General features: G+C 42.8%; 1 protein-coding gene across 1 annotated transcript; it reads left to right on the top strand.

Annotated features, from left to right (window-relative positions):
- Window positions 1–99: 99 nt before the first annotated feature.
- PPP1CC (protein phosphatase 1 catalytic subunit gamma) lies at window positions 100–15,044 on the top strand. The gene is made up of 7 exons (XM_062504119.1): window positions 100–260; window positions 9,027–9,158; window positions 10,189–10,419; window positions 11,528–11,632; window positions 12,582–12,805; window positions 13,217–13,351; window positions 13,792–15,044. Exons 1-7 carry the CDS (start codon window positions 206–208, stop codon window positions 13,879–13,881), a joined length of 972 nt encoding a protein of 323 aa, XP_062360103.1. The 5' UTR covers window positions 100–205; the 3' UTR covers window positions 13,882–15,044.
- Window positions 15,045–16,256: the final 1,212 nt, after the last annotated feature.

The following is a 16,256-nucleotide window of genomic DNA, read 5'->3' as shown; positions in this document are numbered from 1 at the left end:
TGCGCCAGGCGAGCCCGCTGAGGGGACAGCGGCCATTTTGTTCAGAGCTGGCTGTATGCTGAGGGGGCGGGGGGGGGGGGCAGAGAGAGCGAGGGAAGGCGCAGAGCAGGAAAAGGCAAAAACGAAACAGAACGAGGAGCGGAGTCGGGTCGGCCAAGCCGCGAGCGGAGCGGCGGGGAGGGCTCCTCCCGGCCGCTGAGAGGCGATGGCGGATATAGACAAGCTCAACATCGACAGCATCATCCAACGGCTGCTGGAGGGTGAGGGTCGGGGTCGGCGCGGGTGGGGGGAGCGGCGGGGCCGAAGCGCCGCGTCCCGCCCGCCCGGCGGGGTCTGAGGGGACACCAAAATGGAGGGGCGTGAGGCGCTTTGTCTGCCTGGGGTCGCCGCCGCCTCCCCGCCTGGCTCGGACCCGCAGCCCCAACTTTCCCCTCAGCCCGTGTGTTTCCGAGGCGTTTCTGCGTTTTGATCGCCCGGTGCGATGCTGGGACCAGCCGGCCTCTGCCCCTTCTCCTCCCCTGCAGTTCTGAGGGGATGTTTAATCTCGTCGTATGCTCGAATGAGAGGATGCTTAATTTAGTAGTAATTTGTAGGAAGGTCTTTCATAAAGCTTGGGGTGTTCTCTTGCTTTTTCACGCATACACATGGGATCAGCGCATGGCTGGGTAGTCGTGGGGCTCTGGAAAGAAGACTCAGCGTGTTTAAAGAGTGTTGAGGCAGCTTTTCAGCAAGTCGGGAGGAGACTGACATGGGTTTCAGTGTATGCTGGGTTTAGCTTTGATTAGCTGCTTTCATTAAAGCTGCCACAGGATTTTGGCTCTTAATTCGTAACATATGGTGGGTTTTTAGGTGTGAATAGAGGGTTGGGGCTTGGTGTTTCAGACAGTCTGAAAAAGGGCTTATTGTCTGCTATTGTTGGTGCTTTGGGGTGAAAAGAGTTGCCTGGCAGTTTGTAAATCAAAGGAAAACCTGGAGGATGCAGGGGATGTCTCCAGCATCATCCCTTCACTTGCAGGGATCAGCACTGGACTGGGATTGACTGATTTTAGGGCAAAAGACTGAGAAGTTGCCAGTGACAAATTCTCTTCCAGGCATCAAGGAAAACCATAATTATTCAGAGAAGGAAGCTGTTCTGATCCAGCCTCACTTCACGTGTGTCAGGGCAAGCATCTCATCTGGATTTACTCTTGAAAAGCTTGGTCAGGAATTTAACTTTTTTTTCCATTTGGCACAAAGTCAGCTGGGATGTTGCTGAGAAAAATTACGAAGAAATTTTTCTTACACGCTTTCCTTCATGCAGGATTTTGCTTGTGTAATGCTTGGATAGCTGAAGGTCAGGCAGAGGAGTAGAAATTCTACTCTAGAAATCAATTTGAGCTAAAAAATCCTGTAGATGAATTGCGGGATTATTGAATAAGTAAAAGTAAATGGGGTTTTTCCTCTGATCCGGTTTGGGTTTTGCCTGTTACCAATTTAAACTGCCCTGGTTTCAATTATTTAAAGACTTCCCTTCATAAAGTTAGACCAGGATTTTCCTGAAAATCCAGTAGTACGACTTGTAAATGTCAGGTCTTGTATGTCATATGTTTGGTGACATATTAATACATGCTCAGTTGAACTGCAAGTATTAGCTACAGTTCTTACTGGTTTCCCTTAGTGTAACTAATATTTTAAATTAAAAAAAAATAGCTTTTAAAAGCATGGGTTACACCTTTCCTAGAAAGAAATGCGAGTGATTTCTCTGTTTAAAGTTTCAAAAAGTAGTATGTCAGTATGTTCTCTTGCTCAGTTTATATCAGCATTAGGTGGTTGGAGCAGATAAGAGTTCATAAGTCAGGTTTCAGGAGGTTGACTGACATCTTTTAAGAGGTGCTTCATGCAAATACAGATGTTACCTGAGGTTGCATCAGCTGCCAGAGCTGAAATTAATTTTTTTTCCTTTATTAATACTGGAGCTGGGATTTTGGATTCCTTGAGGCAATGATTGTCTTTCCATATTTGAAACAATTGCTGGTGTTAGTAACCTATGCTAGTGCTTTATTTGTTGATTATTAAATGTCTGTTCTAAATGTATTTGCCAGGCAGAGAGTAATGACTGACCTTTGTGTCATTTTTGTACTATTTTTTTTCCTAAAACATTGCTGCATTTCAGCACGCGCTGCATTTTAGATTTAGATCAAACAAGTCATTGTTTTTCAGTGCAGTTCTGGTAGAACAAGTGCATAATGTTAGTTACACAAAGTGTGGTGTGCCCCTGAGCTGTGTCAATACCCCTTCAGAAAGGCTGCACACATTAAAACCATACTCAGGCATGAAAACACTGCAAAATCTGGTTTAATAATCAGCTCACAAACTGAATTTCCCAAATCCTTGTGCAAGCTGTAATTTTAGAGCAATTTAGTATTTCATTATAGCTCTCTTTAAACTTTAAATACTTGCACATTTTTATAGCAGTTAAGTTTTGGTGATTTTGCTACTAAAATTTAAGGGGTATGAGCAGGGGGCTTAGCCTTTTTTAAAGGTAACAAACCCCAGTAGTAAGGAGAATTTTGAGGAAATACTGGAAATCAGTGAGCAGATGCAGTTAGGTATTTGTTTTATCATGTGCCTTAGCATTGCCCTGTTGGAAGAAGCATTGAATTGAGTCTAATGGTTGAGGCAAAGTTAAGGGTGAATAATAAATTACTCTTGCTTTTGTCCTTAAAACAGGGTATTAATAATGTATTTGTGAGGGATTTTAGTTGCTTTCTATCCTGACTCCTCTGCTCAACTGACATTATTCCTACTTTTCCCCCAGATAGTGATGTTCTCCCATCCCCATTAGGCTATTTAGGTGAAATTATTAGCTTGTTCTTTAAAAGACCTGGAAATACATACTTCAGCTTCTCATTCTAAGGTAAATATTTGAAGAGTCTTCCTTGCTCCAGATGTTTATAGTACAGAACCATTTGGCATTGAAACGTCACAAAAAAACATTTCTCAGTAGCATTGTTCTCAACCTTGGAAAGTCATTCAGGGAGGACATTGAAAATACTGACTTTTTTTGCTGTAATTAAATTCATATTTTTCTCTCCAGGGTTGTGTCCTGCTAGGAGCAATTTCCTGAGTACAGCTTCTCTGACTTTGTGACTTTTGGTAACTGTAATATCCACAAGAATAAGACTTGTAAAGTGTACTAAATAACAGGTTCCTGCACTGAGTATTAAAATGGTTTTAAGTATCCTTGATATTGGATAAAAACTCAAATATTGATGGAACTAATTCACCTTCCTGAGGAGTAAGAGGGGTCAAACACGAGAACAAATTATGTCCCTTCTAGCAGGGATACTGAAGACAGCAACTGCAGCTGTGTGTGCACAGTCAAAAATGCCAGCAGACAAGAAGATGCTAAAAAACTCCTTGTAAGATAAAAAAAAAAAAAATCAGTGGCACCTGTGTGGTCTTGGAAAGGGTTCCAGGAAATGGCAGAATTCCTGCTTGCCTCAGTAAAGAATGAGTGACAAATCCCAAGACTCCCTGAGTGTGAGCGTGGCTTCCTTTCTGTGTCATGTCAGATGGGATTCCTATAACCTGAGCCCCTTATCCATTTCCTTCATCTCCTGTGCTGGCAGCTTTTGCAGATAAGTAGGGTCTGGTTTGGAGCTCACAGTCACCTATTTAGAAAACAGGATTGAAGTGTATTAGTCTTACCATGGTAGCAATAAATAACGGGTAAAATAACAATTTCAACATACCTAAGTGACCCAAGTTGAAATCTCTCCTGTGCTGCATCCTCACTGTTAAGGGAGAAATGAATAATGAATGGAGGCTACTTTGGATAAAGCCACACGAGGCTACAGTGGTGGTAGCCATTCTGAAAGCTGAAATCCTGGCTAGTGCACTAAAATCAGCAAAAAGACTCTTAAATCCTTAAACATTTCTGTTTATACACCCACAGACTTCTATTCCCAGTAAAGCCTGTTGTAGAGATGTCAAGGAGATATTCTCTTTTAATTTGCTTTAAATGGGGAAAGATTATCATCTACTTATTAAAAATAGTTGAGCTAAAGAGCATGGATAGGAATTTGTTCATCACAGAGAAGACGTTCTCTCACAAATGCAGTCTTCTAAATTTTTTTCCACCTTTCTGCTAAATACAGCATTAATTGGGTCTGCAGGGTTGTTAGCCCTTTAGCTTCATGTACTGGGGTAAGAGTGATTCTCAGAGATATTAATCTGAAATGTCACATTTACTCATGGTTGAGTTGGGATGCTGTGATGAAGTTTCTCATGGACAAGCAACATTTTTTGACCTCAAACCATATCATTTTCCCTGGTTTGTGTAGCTTGATGTTAATTATTTCCTCCTGTGGTGCAGCAGTTTCTAAGAGTGGGAAATAAAAACTCTTTTAATTCCAAAGACCAGCATTAGATTCTTATCAATGCCATGGATTCACATCAATCTGTTAAGTTTTGTGCCTGTTGCCCAGTCAGTGAAGGGGAGGAATTTGTTCCCAAAATTTGTTTGTGAGCAGTGTGAGTACCTACTGCTCCTCACCCATCTGCATGTGTGCAGTCACAAGGTGAAAAGCTTGTAGTCATGCAGAAACTTCCACTTGATAACACTGCTGTGAACTTTTGATGTACTGGAAAGCAGATGAGAACTTTTTAGAGCCTTGTACTCTAAGGAGATGCTTTTCCATTTCAGGTTTGAATTTGAAATGATCTGATCAAAGCTGGTAGTGCCTGCAGTAAAGTAAAACCTTTTTTCCATCAACCACTTTCAAGTTATTTATTCCCTTTGTGCCTGTGGTGCAAAACTGACTGTGAAACTGTCATGAGGAACTGCTAAAAACTAGATTTAAACCAACCTGCAGTATTTTTGGAAATGTCACTATTATTGCAGACATCTTAACGTAAAATATGGTGAAACTGAGAGACTTGTTTAATAAGCCACAGAAATGAACTGACCTGTAGATAGATTATTTGTCTTAAAACACTTTCTGTAGGAGAACTTGATTCTCCCACTTCAGCTGACAGTATTTCAGCTGCTTCTTTTAATGCAATACTGAATGGAAATGAGATGTTTGGATCACTGCAATTTCTGGCGTTTTTGAACTTCCTGCTATTTTTGAAGACTTCTATAAGTATCTGTCCCTTTCATATTAACCTTGACTGACGTAAGGACTGTGTGGCACCAAAGTGAGGATTGGAAAATGCTAGGGCTGGGTTGGCATGTGGGAATCTGTTGTACTCTGCATGCATATGGTCTCAGACTGTTGTACATTCTGGATCCCCCAGCTCCTGACCCATTTATCCCTCCCAGGGAAATGTGGAGTAGTTCTCAATGTCAGGCAGTGTTCTGACTCCTGGCAGCTGCAGCTACACTTTGTACTCGCTGTTTGCTCGCTCCAGAGTGATGGGGGTACCTCAAGTTCTTGCTCTTCTTCCTTTTCCTCCTTTCCCCCTCTGCTGGGCGGCTGCAATGTTTATAACATACTCATTTTAGAGTTGGTATCTTGTTGTTTCCATCATTTTCTCCCTGTCTTTAATAGTGGACCCTGTGTTCAAAGCTTGCTTCGACTCTTTGAATGCAGAGATCATCCAGGCTCCAGGGAAAGATTTTTTTTTTTTCTATTATCGTTTCCTAGTAGAGAGCTTATTTTTTTTTCACAACTTCTCATATTTGAACAGTAAAAAAGATTTTACCTGTTAGAAGATGGCCAGACTGGACACAGAAATTCAGGCTCTAGAGAAATTGCATCTAAGAACAGGAGCATCTCTGCCTGAGGAGGCTGGGAACATTTTTCTGTCTGGAAATGCTACAGCAGTGTGTTCAGACACAAATAAAATACCACTTGAAACGGACTGACTTTTTTCCTTAAATCATTAATCTTTTGCTTGTTCCACTGTCAGTTCCAGGCTGTCATTTCTGAGAGGTTATTTTTTATGCATAGAAAGGGCAAATGTGCCTCTACAGTACTATCGAGCTGCTCTTTTGACTTCATGACCAAGCTGTCAATTAGTATCTCCACAAGCTGCCTTGTTTTGGTCCAAAGCAGAGAAACAAACTGTAAACACAACATGGTTTTCATTGTGTATTATTTTTGCCTTTCTTAGAAGGACTAACTAACTTCAAGACCCAGAGAAACCTTTTTAAGAAGTCATTAAGACTGAATATCCTGCATTTCTGTGCCAGCTCTTTCATTGTGGGTGAGAAAATCCTTGCAGTAAAAATAAGAATTCCTCGAACCAAAATGCACTTCTGCATTTTTGATTCGTCTGAAGCCAAACCCACTTTTGTTTTCCCAGGTTTTCAGGACATACAAGTTACTGTTACCAGAAATTGAACACACTTGTCTCCTCTGTGGGGGTTCCATGTTGGACAGAATGGTGAAAATGTCACTGGCAGACAGAGCTGAACCAAATTTTCCTGTTCTTTCATCCGTGGCATCTGTCCTAGTGAGTTTGGGAAGTGCAGCAAAGCATAATTTCATTTTGTCAAGGTTTTCTAAAGGCAGGTGACTGAAACTGTGTAAGGATTATATCAGTTCAATAAAAATGTATTGGAAAAACCTAGAAAACCTGTGTCTGAAACAGTGTTCAGGTCTTCATTTAATCTTGAGCAAAAATGAATGCATATGCTTTATTCATGAGCTTTAGTGACTCAGTGCATTGCATAGTCTTTATAATATTTTGTACTTTTTAATTTATGGATGAGAAGTACAGGGTTTGGTTTTAGCAGTTTCAAAGAAGACCAAATCATGGCAAATTAGATTTTTGGCTTCACAGAAAACTAAATAAAAGTATTTTGTATTATCTTGAAAAGAAACCAAAAAGGTGAATTGTAAAATCGGTGATTAGGTGGCCATCAATTTTGTATTTACAATTCAGCCAGTTTCTCACTTAATTCTAAAAATTTCATGTCTTTATTGCTTCTGGATATTTGGCATTTTGAGTAACTTGCTTGTTGCTCAGGAGTCTTTGGAAAATTACTGTATGGATGAAAAAATTCCTGTGTGGATGAAAAGCCTCATTCGCGATAAACTGCTGTGACAAAGATTTAACTTCCATTTACATGCTTCATTACTTCTGAGATTTTAATGAAAGACATGAAGTGCAGTGGTAATTCCAGTGTTGGCATGTAATGTCAGTGCTGAGTGATAACACGTGGGCAGTGAGGAGCAGGTGGAGCTTGAAGGAGAACACTTAAAGCCATGACTTCTGACCTGCAGTCATGTCACCGTGAGCATACACTGTGATGTGAACTCGAGTTCCATTTTGAGGGTTGTTTGAGGAAAGCTGGTGTGGTTTAGGGCACTGTCAGTGGTTCTGCAGGGCAGGCAGTGCCACCCTGATGGGGAAGGATTGCATTGCTGTGGCAGTAACTCTGCAGGGATCATATCCCATGTCACGCATTTCATGGCTGTTACACCATCGTTATTTTATTCACTCTCTAGGTAAGGTGCATGCTCACTGAGCAGCGTTTTCTGTGCTTCATCAGGGGCCTGTGGAAAAGTCAGAAGCTTCTGTGCTAGTGAGAAATTGGAACACAACTGTTTTTTGTTCTTGCTGTTCCTGAAACTTGCCTCGAGCACCCCCAGCCTTTCCTACTGCAGTTCTCACTTGGCTTCATACAGCGCAGGGCCCACAGTGATGGCAGAGCTTTGAGTCATCTGGAGCTTTCAGATTTCTCACTGGGAGGTTAAACAGTAGCAAAGGAATTAGATTGGAGTGGTAGCTAGCTACTAAGTTATTCAGGACTTCAGGAAGCTAATACTGCATAGGTTCTTGTGTTTGAAAGGATTCAGGCTTGTTGCTTGCTTTTTTGCAAGACCAGACCTTTTTGGGTAAGGGTGCAGATTCTTCAGTCTCAATGCTCGCAGTAAGTCACCTAACCTGGCAGTCTTAGCAGTCGAGGGGTTTTTGTTTCTGGAGGTGTTGGCAGAGCGTTTCCAGCCACCTGAGACTGGAGTGCTTGGTGATTGGGCTTTGATGGGGCTGAAGCAATCGGTTACATTGTAGATGACTGCTGCTCTTACTCCTTCTTTCTTTTATTTCAGCCTTACCACTGTTGCATGTTGTCACTGGTTTTGACACCAAATAAAAATATAGGCTTCACCAGTAATGGCATACTCATAATTTTTTTAATCCAGTCTTAACCCTGATAAATGCTCTTGTGTGCAATTTAGGCTGTAGTTACAGCTCTGCTGCTATAGAAATGTCCTTTGTGTCTTTGGGCAACAGAAACTGGAGTGTGAAACTTGTTTAGGCCAGGCTGATGTCCTTGTCCAGGGCAGGAAGGAAAGCTTTAATGGATGTTAAAGGAACAAACTGGTGAATTGTTGCGGTGGGGGAGATGGAAGCAGTGATGGAAGGGTGTGAAGGATGGGAGCTGGGCAGGGGAAGTGCTTTGGGGCTGGGGATTGGTCTCCTACTGGCTCATCTTTTACCCTGCTCAAAGACAGGGATGATGGCAGCTGCTTTGTCATCATAATCCAAAACAATTTCCTTACTGATAGTCCTGACCATCCAGTCATGTGTGTATTTTTTCCTTCCCTGTTGTCCAGCTGCAGTGTAGAACAGGGCAGTACAGGATTTACTGGTGCTGTCATCTTGTTTAGGTACTGTCTTAGGTGAGGTGATTTGCTGGTTTAGGGAAGCTTGCACATTTGTTGGTGATTGGGTGGCAGATGCCCTTTGCTCAAGTTCAGACAGCTTTCCAGAGAATAAGCACATAACTGCTTCTCTAAAAAATAACATGTAAATAGTCACATTGTCCAAGATGGCGTTTATAACTAAATAAAACTAAACTGATGCTGTTTAAAATGTGACATTTTTAACGAGGGAAGTGTTGAGCTGTGAATTCTCTTAAATGGAAGTAACAGAACACAGTCCCCTTTCCCTGGCACTGCCATTTCACCCCAGCACACTGATCCTACCCTGGTACCTTCTCATTCAGTGCTGCTCTGGCCTTTAGTCAGGCTCTTAAAATAACAGCAGGATCTTGCTGGTTTTGATAACTGACTTCTGACTCCTCCCAACAGTGCGAGGATCAAAACCAGGGAAAAACGTCCAACTTCAGGAGAATGAAATTAGAGGACTGTGCTTGAAATCCAGAGAAATCTTCCTGAGTCAGCCTATTCTACTAGAACTTGAAGCTCCACTGAAAATCTGTGGTGAGTGCTGTGAGTTTTGGTTTGGTCTTGGGGGAGGTGTCAGGTAAATGCAGACGGTAAGCAGAGAACACGTGCCAGATGCTACTTTCACTTACTAACAGTGAAACTAATAAATAATTGTAGCAAAAGGCAAAATAAAACCCTGCTGGATATGTAGGGCAGAGGAGTAGAGAGGGGATAATATGTGAGAACTATGTTTGGGACCAAAATAATCCAACCCCAAAAAGCAGCTGGTCCAATTTCACCAGGCTGGGGGAGAGATTCTCATGAAGTTTTGGAAAGAAGTTACCAAATAAATGTTTGGCCCAATTGTGCCTGAACAAGGGGAAGCAGTGAGGGACCCCAGTATTTAATGTGCTGCCATGCAAACCTGAACAGTGGATTGACAGTATATTAAAATCCTGCTGGAAACTTAGATTTCTGTTTCTTGGAATTACTTTCTAATTTGGTTTCACTGTGTTTCATACAGCAGTGCTCATTTTGTACTCATGTACATGTCTGCTTATGCTAAAAGAATGAAGAACATCAACATAAAAGCCTCAATAAATGCAATTTTGAAAGCTTCCAGCAATTAGCTTTTTATCCTCCTCTAAAACAGAGGACTTACTTCAATTTGAAGGCGCTCCTTCCATATTTATAATATTGGCTGTCTAAAATCGTGATTTAGTGTTATGCTTGTCAGAAAGAAGTCCATTATTTAAACCAAAGGCAGAAATACCAATTTCATTTTTTATGCAGTTTCCCTTCTAGATTTTGAACTATTGGGTGTTTCTGAAAAACACAGTTGGTTTCTTGGAATCTTGATTTTGTTTTATACGCACAAATAATTTTGTGTAGCCAGCATTGCACAGACGTCAAAATGTGATCATGTTATATACATTCACTGCCATTTTAAGTATGTTACAGGCAGTGTCTATCTACCTGCAAGCTTTTTTTCTTTCTGAAGCATCTTTGAGTTGTTCTTTCTCTAGAATCAATCAAAGAATATAGCAAAGGGTCACTTAGGTGTCATGTCTGAATCTCCTTGCAGGGGACATCCATGGACAGTACTATGACTTGCTCCGACTCTTTGAATATGGGGGTTTTCCACCAGAAAGCAACTACCTGTTCCTTGGTGATTATGTTGACAGAGGAAAACAGTCTTTAGAAACAATTTGTCTTCTCTTGGCCTACAAAATTAAATACCCAGAGAATTTTTTCCTCCTCCGAGGGAACCACGAATGTGCCAGCATCAATAGAATTTATGGGTTTTATGATGAATGTAAGTACCAGGCCTGTGTGCCTCTACTGGGAACAGCAGGGTGGCAGGGTTAGATGGTTCCTTCCTAACTTGAAATGCCCTCTGAGCTCTTTAGAGGGGCCCTTGGCCTGTTTTAGAGAGGGGAGTCTGTCCTTCCCCTGGTCCTCTTGGAGTCTGATCCTCACAGTACAAAGCAGAAACCAAGTGGGTAATTTTATTTGTTGGCTGCTGTGATAACTATCAATTCTCACTGGTAAAACTCACGAGATGAGAGATGGGAGAATTTAATTTGATGTGCATTGCAGAGGTTCACCTCTGTTTCATTCATTTGATATGTACAGACTGTGTGATGGGGGCTGTGTGTAAACCTTACCCAAACACAACAAGTAATTTTGCTGTGAAGTAGAAACCAATGTTCCTGTTTCAAAGGATATGATTTAATCCAGATAATGTAGGGATGATATTGTTAAATTAATTGTGCACTGAAGCATGTTGGAATTTCTGTGGTGGGACACACTTGGCTTGCAGATGACAAGATGTGCACTCCATGTCTTGTTCTCCTCCTGTGAGGAAACAAAGATGTGTGGTATTTCAGAGTTGTCTCCTCAGAGATTAATCACAGGCTTAGTCATATATCACAAATATGTTCAGGGTTCATATCTGGGAGAGGCCCTTTGAAATTCATAAAACTGTGGCAGTTTCATTTTTCAGCCCTGTTTCATTTTTCCGTCCTGTTTATTTGCCGAAAGCGAGTTTATGTGGTAAAGCAGAATTTTAAAGAAAATCTGCTTTTTGAGAATTGCTGCCTTCCCCTGAAAGAAGTGGCAAATGGTGAGATTTTCTGCAGTAGATCAAATTCTCCAGGGGATAATTTGCCAAAGCAAAGTTGGGACCAGACAGCCTGGTTTCCAGCTGATGAACAGACTTACGGTGTCCTTGAAGTTGTGCCACACTGAGAGACCTTTGCCACTATCTTTAAACAATTAAGTAAGTCAAAAAAGATCAGTTATGTATAGGCTCTGACACTGACTTTTTCAAGTGTCAGTAAAGTTCAGGCATCCATGTTAGGTTGGTTGTGTTTGTGTTAGAAAAGCACATTGACTAGGTTTTTCTCCCCAATCTCTTCTAGGTAAGAGAAGATACAATATTAAGCTGTGGAAAACCTTCACAGACTGTTTTAACTGTTTACCAATTGCAGCTATTGTGGACGAGAAAATATTCTGCTGTCATGGGGGTGAGTCGCAGTTCCTTAGGTGATGTTTGAGGAGCTGGAAAACTCAGTCATGGCAGTTTCGTGTTTACATTGCTGAAGCTTCAAAACTTTTTTCTCTGCCTTAGCTCATGTATGAGGAAGGGTTGGGCTCAATGAGTGTCAGTTTTGTGAATCATGGAGCTGGTTCAGACATGATCTGTTCTTCCTTTTCCACCAAAAGGCACCTTTAACAGCCTCTCCTTTGGAGTAGAGAGGCCTTCCAGGGTTATTTTAGACTTAGATGTTTTCAGGACTGACATTGAACTCCTGGTCATCTGTTTTCACAGAACCAGAGTGATTTGGGCTGGGAGGCACCCCTGAGGATCAGTCAGTAGAATTCCCCCACCATGGGCAGGGACTCCTGTCACTCAGTCAGGTTCCTCTAAGCCCTGTATGACCCCATGGGTTTAATTTGTAGAAATTGATTTATGCCACACGATGCAGCTTTTTCTGATCATGAAATACAGATTTGCACCTTAAATGTTTTATCACTTGCAAGTCATTACAGTTGCCCAGGGACTCACACTAGTGGAAAATGTTACCAGATTGGTTTGATATTTTATTTCATCTTACTGGGCCTGATCATCACAGCGAACATTCCCTGTGATTCCTGGTGTTGACGTCTCTTTTATTTAACACTCCTTTTATCAGACACTTCCAAAATATTTGTGAGATTATTGTAATCCTGTAAAACATGGAAATGGCCTTGCTTTATCTTGCTTCCGGTAAATCTCCTGGAAAGTGACTTCAGTTCCAAATGCTTTAGAACAAATGCTGGATTTAAAAAAGTCAGTGAATGTCGCCACTGAGCTACGTAAAATGGCAGTGGTGAATCACTTTGAATCCAAGTTATTTTTGTCCTGGATGAATGTCAGTGTTCCAGAGCAAAGCTGGACTAAGCTGGGCCTACCTGTGTCTTCCCTGTGAACAGGTTTGTCACCAGACCTGCAGTCAATGGAGCAGATCAGACGAATCATGCGCCCCACGGACGTACCTGACCAAGGTCTCCTGTGTGATCTACTGTGGTCTGACCCTGACAAGGATGTCTTGGGCTGGGGTGAAAATGACAGAGGAGTGTCCTTCACTTTTGGTGCTGAAGTGGTTGCTAAGTTTCTCCATAAACATGATTTGGATCTCATATGTAGAGCTCATCAGGTATTTTTATTTTATACATGAAATCATAGCATAATTTAGGTTTGGAGGACCTGAGGTGATCCCCTGGTCCAGCCCAGTCCAGGACAGATCTGTGTCAGCCCAAGGTGCTGAGGGTCTTGTCCAGCCAAGTTGTAAATATCTGTGAGGTTCTCTGAATGGCTTCCAGTATTTAACAGCCTTTATAATTGACATTTTCATATAAACTCTGACTCTCTTGTACAAGGGTTTTCTCAGTGTTAATGGACTCTGTTGCTGAGCTGGTTCTTGTGATGCTCCTGTTTTGGTGTAAAAGTTTGAAACTCATGCTCCTTAAACATAGCCAGGTTTTCAGCTGCTGCCTCTGCAAAAGCTGCTTTGCACTTTGTCAGGAGGAAGCTGCCCAGACTAACACCTCTGCTTTTGTCTCTAAAGGTGGTTGAAGATGGATATGAGTTTTTTGCAAAAAGACAATTGGTAACTCTCTTTTCTGCCCCAAATTACTGTGGAGAGTTTGATAACGCGGGTGCCATGATGAGCGTGGATGAAACACTAATGTGCTCTTTCCAGGTACAGTATCTGAAGATTTTCCCTCCTATTTAATGAGGCTACACATTAAATTTGTGCTATTTTGAATCAACGCTTTACTGTTAAATAACAGTTAAGACTTGTTTCAAATAGATCTCTACAGCTGTCACATGTAGACAGGGCAGTGTTTGCACTCACATCTTCAAAAACATGATAACCCTGTGCTGATGTGAGTAGGGGAACTGTTTTATCCTGGAATGAAATCACCCAGGCAGAGCAGTTGGCTGTCAGCTGCTCCCACTGCTGTGGGCTGTGGAGCAGCTGATCCCACGGCCCAGCCTAGCTCAGAGCAGGAAGCACATTGGTTTCCTGGCACACTGAGACTTGTCCAGAAGAAGCCACATAGTGCCTTTACCAATTAATTACTGTTTGACTGGAAGACAGCTAAAACTATTTATTAAATGACCCCTCTGTCTTTCCAGATTTTGAAACCTGCAGAGAAGAAGAAGCCCAATTCCAGCAGACCCGTAACACCTCCCAGGGGTATGATCACAAAACAAGCCAAGAAATAGTCACTTTGGCACTGCCTTGTTGGGACTTGTATCATAGTCTATAACCTCCATTTTTAAACCTATCATGTGTGCTGTTCAGCTTGCTCAAAATAGATAATGTGTTTGTGGTTTTCCTTTCCATTTGATGAATGGCATTTGCTGGTTGTAACAGCGAATGAAAGACTTTCCTCCCTCCCAGGAAAAGAGTTTGAAAGTCCCCCTGTGTCAGTGTTCCAGCTGCACACTCCACAGCATCTCCCCTCCAGCCAGGTAACCCCGGGGCTGGCGGGGCCTGTACCATGAGTAGTGTACATCTTGTTCTTTAGGATCTAAAGAGGGCACTCGTGTGCTGTGAGAGTAGAGCTTGTTCCTGTCAGCGATTACATGCTGTTTATACAAACCACTGTGAACTTTTTTTACGTTCAGTTTTGTTTTAAAGGGATTGCTTTTAACGATGTCTTGTCATGTACACATTAGTTTTATTGCTGTTGACATTAGGAATAACCTTCAACCTTGCCAGCGCCACTGGTAGGATGTATATTTAATTCAGACACACATCCCTCTCCGTATACTTCAAATAACAAAGCCATTATTTTAAGTGTTTGTGTCTCTTTCCTGAAGCCAAAGTTCGCTTAGAAACCCGTTTGTACACAGCCCCCCTGCCGAGTTGGCCGGGCTTCCATCCACGCCTTCCTCTCAGAGAGAAAAGGAAGTGCTGGCTGGAAATAGCAAACAGAAAGGCTTGTCCATGCTCAAAGTGAACACGTTCTTGTACAGTTTCCGTGTGTTCAGCTGAGCAGATCCCAGTGCTGAGACAGCAGTCCCGGGGCAGTGACACAAATGGCTCTGGGAGTGACGGAAATGGCTCTGGATCTGCTGCGAGGGGTTTGTGCATTTCAGCATAAAGACTTTGTTCTACAAAGAAACCTAGAAACTCGCTTGATAAGCCAACCAGAGGTGTTGATCTTGATCACCGGTTTATATAAATCTCACAGAATCTTGTTTTTTAAAAACTGTTGATCTTTTTTGAACAGATGACAGTGTACAATATCATGTAGTGAAAATCACTTATTAAATGAAGAAATTGTTAAATCTTCTCAGTGTCAGTTTATCACCTACATACATATACACTACTGGTCTCCAAAGGCCTGACGTAGAGAAATAAATTGTTCTGGAAACCCACAGATTCTTGGTTTGGATTTGTCTGAGCTGCAAGAGATGATTTTAAACAGCAGTGTTGGGTTTAGCTCTGGGGCTGGAGCCTCAGGTAGAAGCCCCTCCCAGCCAAGGGGTGTGCAGCTCCTGCAGCACCACAAGACGTGGGGCCACTGGTCCTGAGCTGGTGTTTGCCACAGCCCTGCTTGGGGCTGGGCAGCAGCGCACAGGCGTGGGAGGGCAAGCTCAGCTGGGCTCCTGTTCATTGTTCTGTGCACTGGGGGGTGGCCTTGAGTGTTGGAGCAGAGACCAGACCCATTTCCTCTGGTTTTTAATTAGAGAACTAAATTTCTGGTGAAATGGGGAACCTGAGTCAGTTTTATCACTGCGGGCTGCTGGGGCAGGAGGCTCAGTTGGGACAGGTGAGCTGTGTGCCAGCTCCAGGCACTCGGCCTCCACAGGACCAGCCTGGGCTCTTTCACTGCTGTGTGGAAAATGCTGTGGGGTGTTGAGTGCTCAGAGCAGGCTGCCAGCTCCTGCCCTGTCCCTGTCCCTGCTCTGGGACAGCTGCACTGCTGCTGCATCTACTGAGGAGCAAGTTTGTCACAGGAATGCCCAGCTCTGTCCTGGTGTCCCACTGAATTCCCCTCTATTTCTACAGTGAGTGGGACTCAGCTGCCACAAATGCATTTTCTGGGCAGTCTGCATCCATTACCTTTACTTTTTCAATGTATTTCTCTGAATCAAAGAACCATTTTCCTACTCTGAAGACATTTTTCCCTTCCCTCTACAGCTGATTAATCAAAAACTTCTAACTACCTCAGATGAGCTTTCTAGGATCAGATATCACAGATTACCTGGCAAGGCTCTCTCACAAACTTACTTTCACTATTTGAATCACCCTTGTGGTTTCCTTTATAGCTCTATAGTTTTTCTTCCTTGTCCAACACCCTGCACCTCTGTTACTGCTCTTGTGGGTGACAGCATGCGTGTCACAGTTGAGATGTTCCTGCTCTGGAAGGGACACGGTCACCCCTCCTCGCCAGCCATGCTGCCTCTGCCTGTGCCACACCTTTGTCCTCCATGGCTTGTTTTTTTTTCTCTCCCCAAATGCAGTTTCGGTGACACAGGTGCCTATTCTGGGCTGTGTTCTCTGCCTGGCTGCATTCCCTGAGGTTGGGTCATTGCTCAGGCTCCTGGGGCTGGAGGTGGATGGGTCCTGTCCCACCTTAGGGAAGGGA

Source organism: Cinclus cinclus, chromosome 17, assembly GCF_963662255.1.
Source record: "Cinclus cinclus chromosome 17, bCinCin1.1, whole genome shotgun sequence".
Classification (NCBI taxonomy): Eukaryota; Metazoa; Chordata; class Aves; order Passeriformes; family Cinclidae; genus Cinclus; species Cinclus cinclus.
Note: the sequence above shows the minus strand (reverse complement) of the source record. Positions and strands in the feature narration are given on the sequence as shown.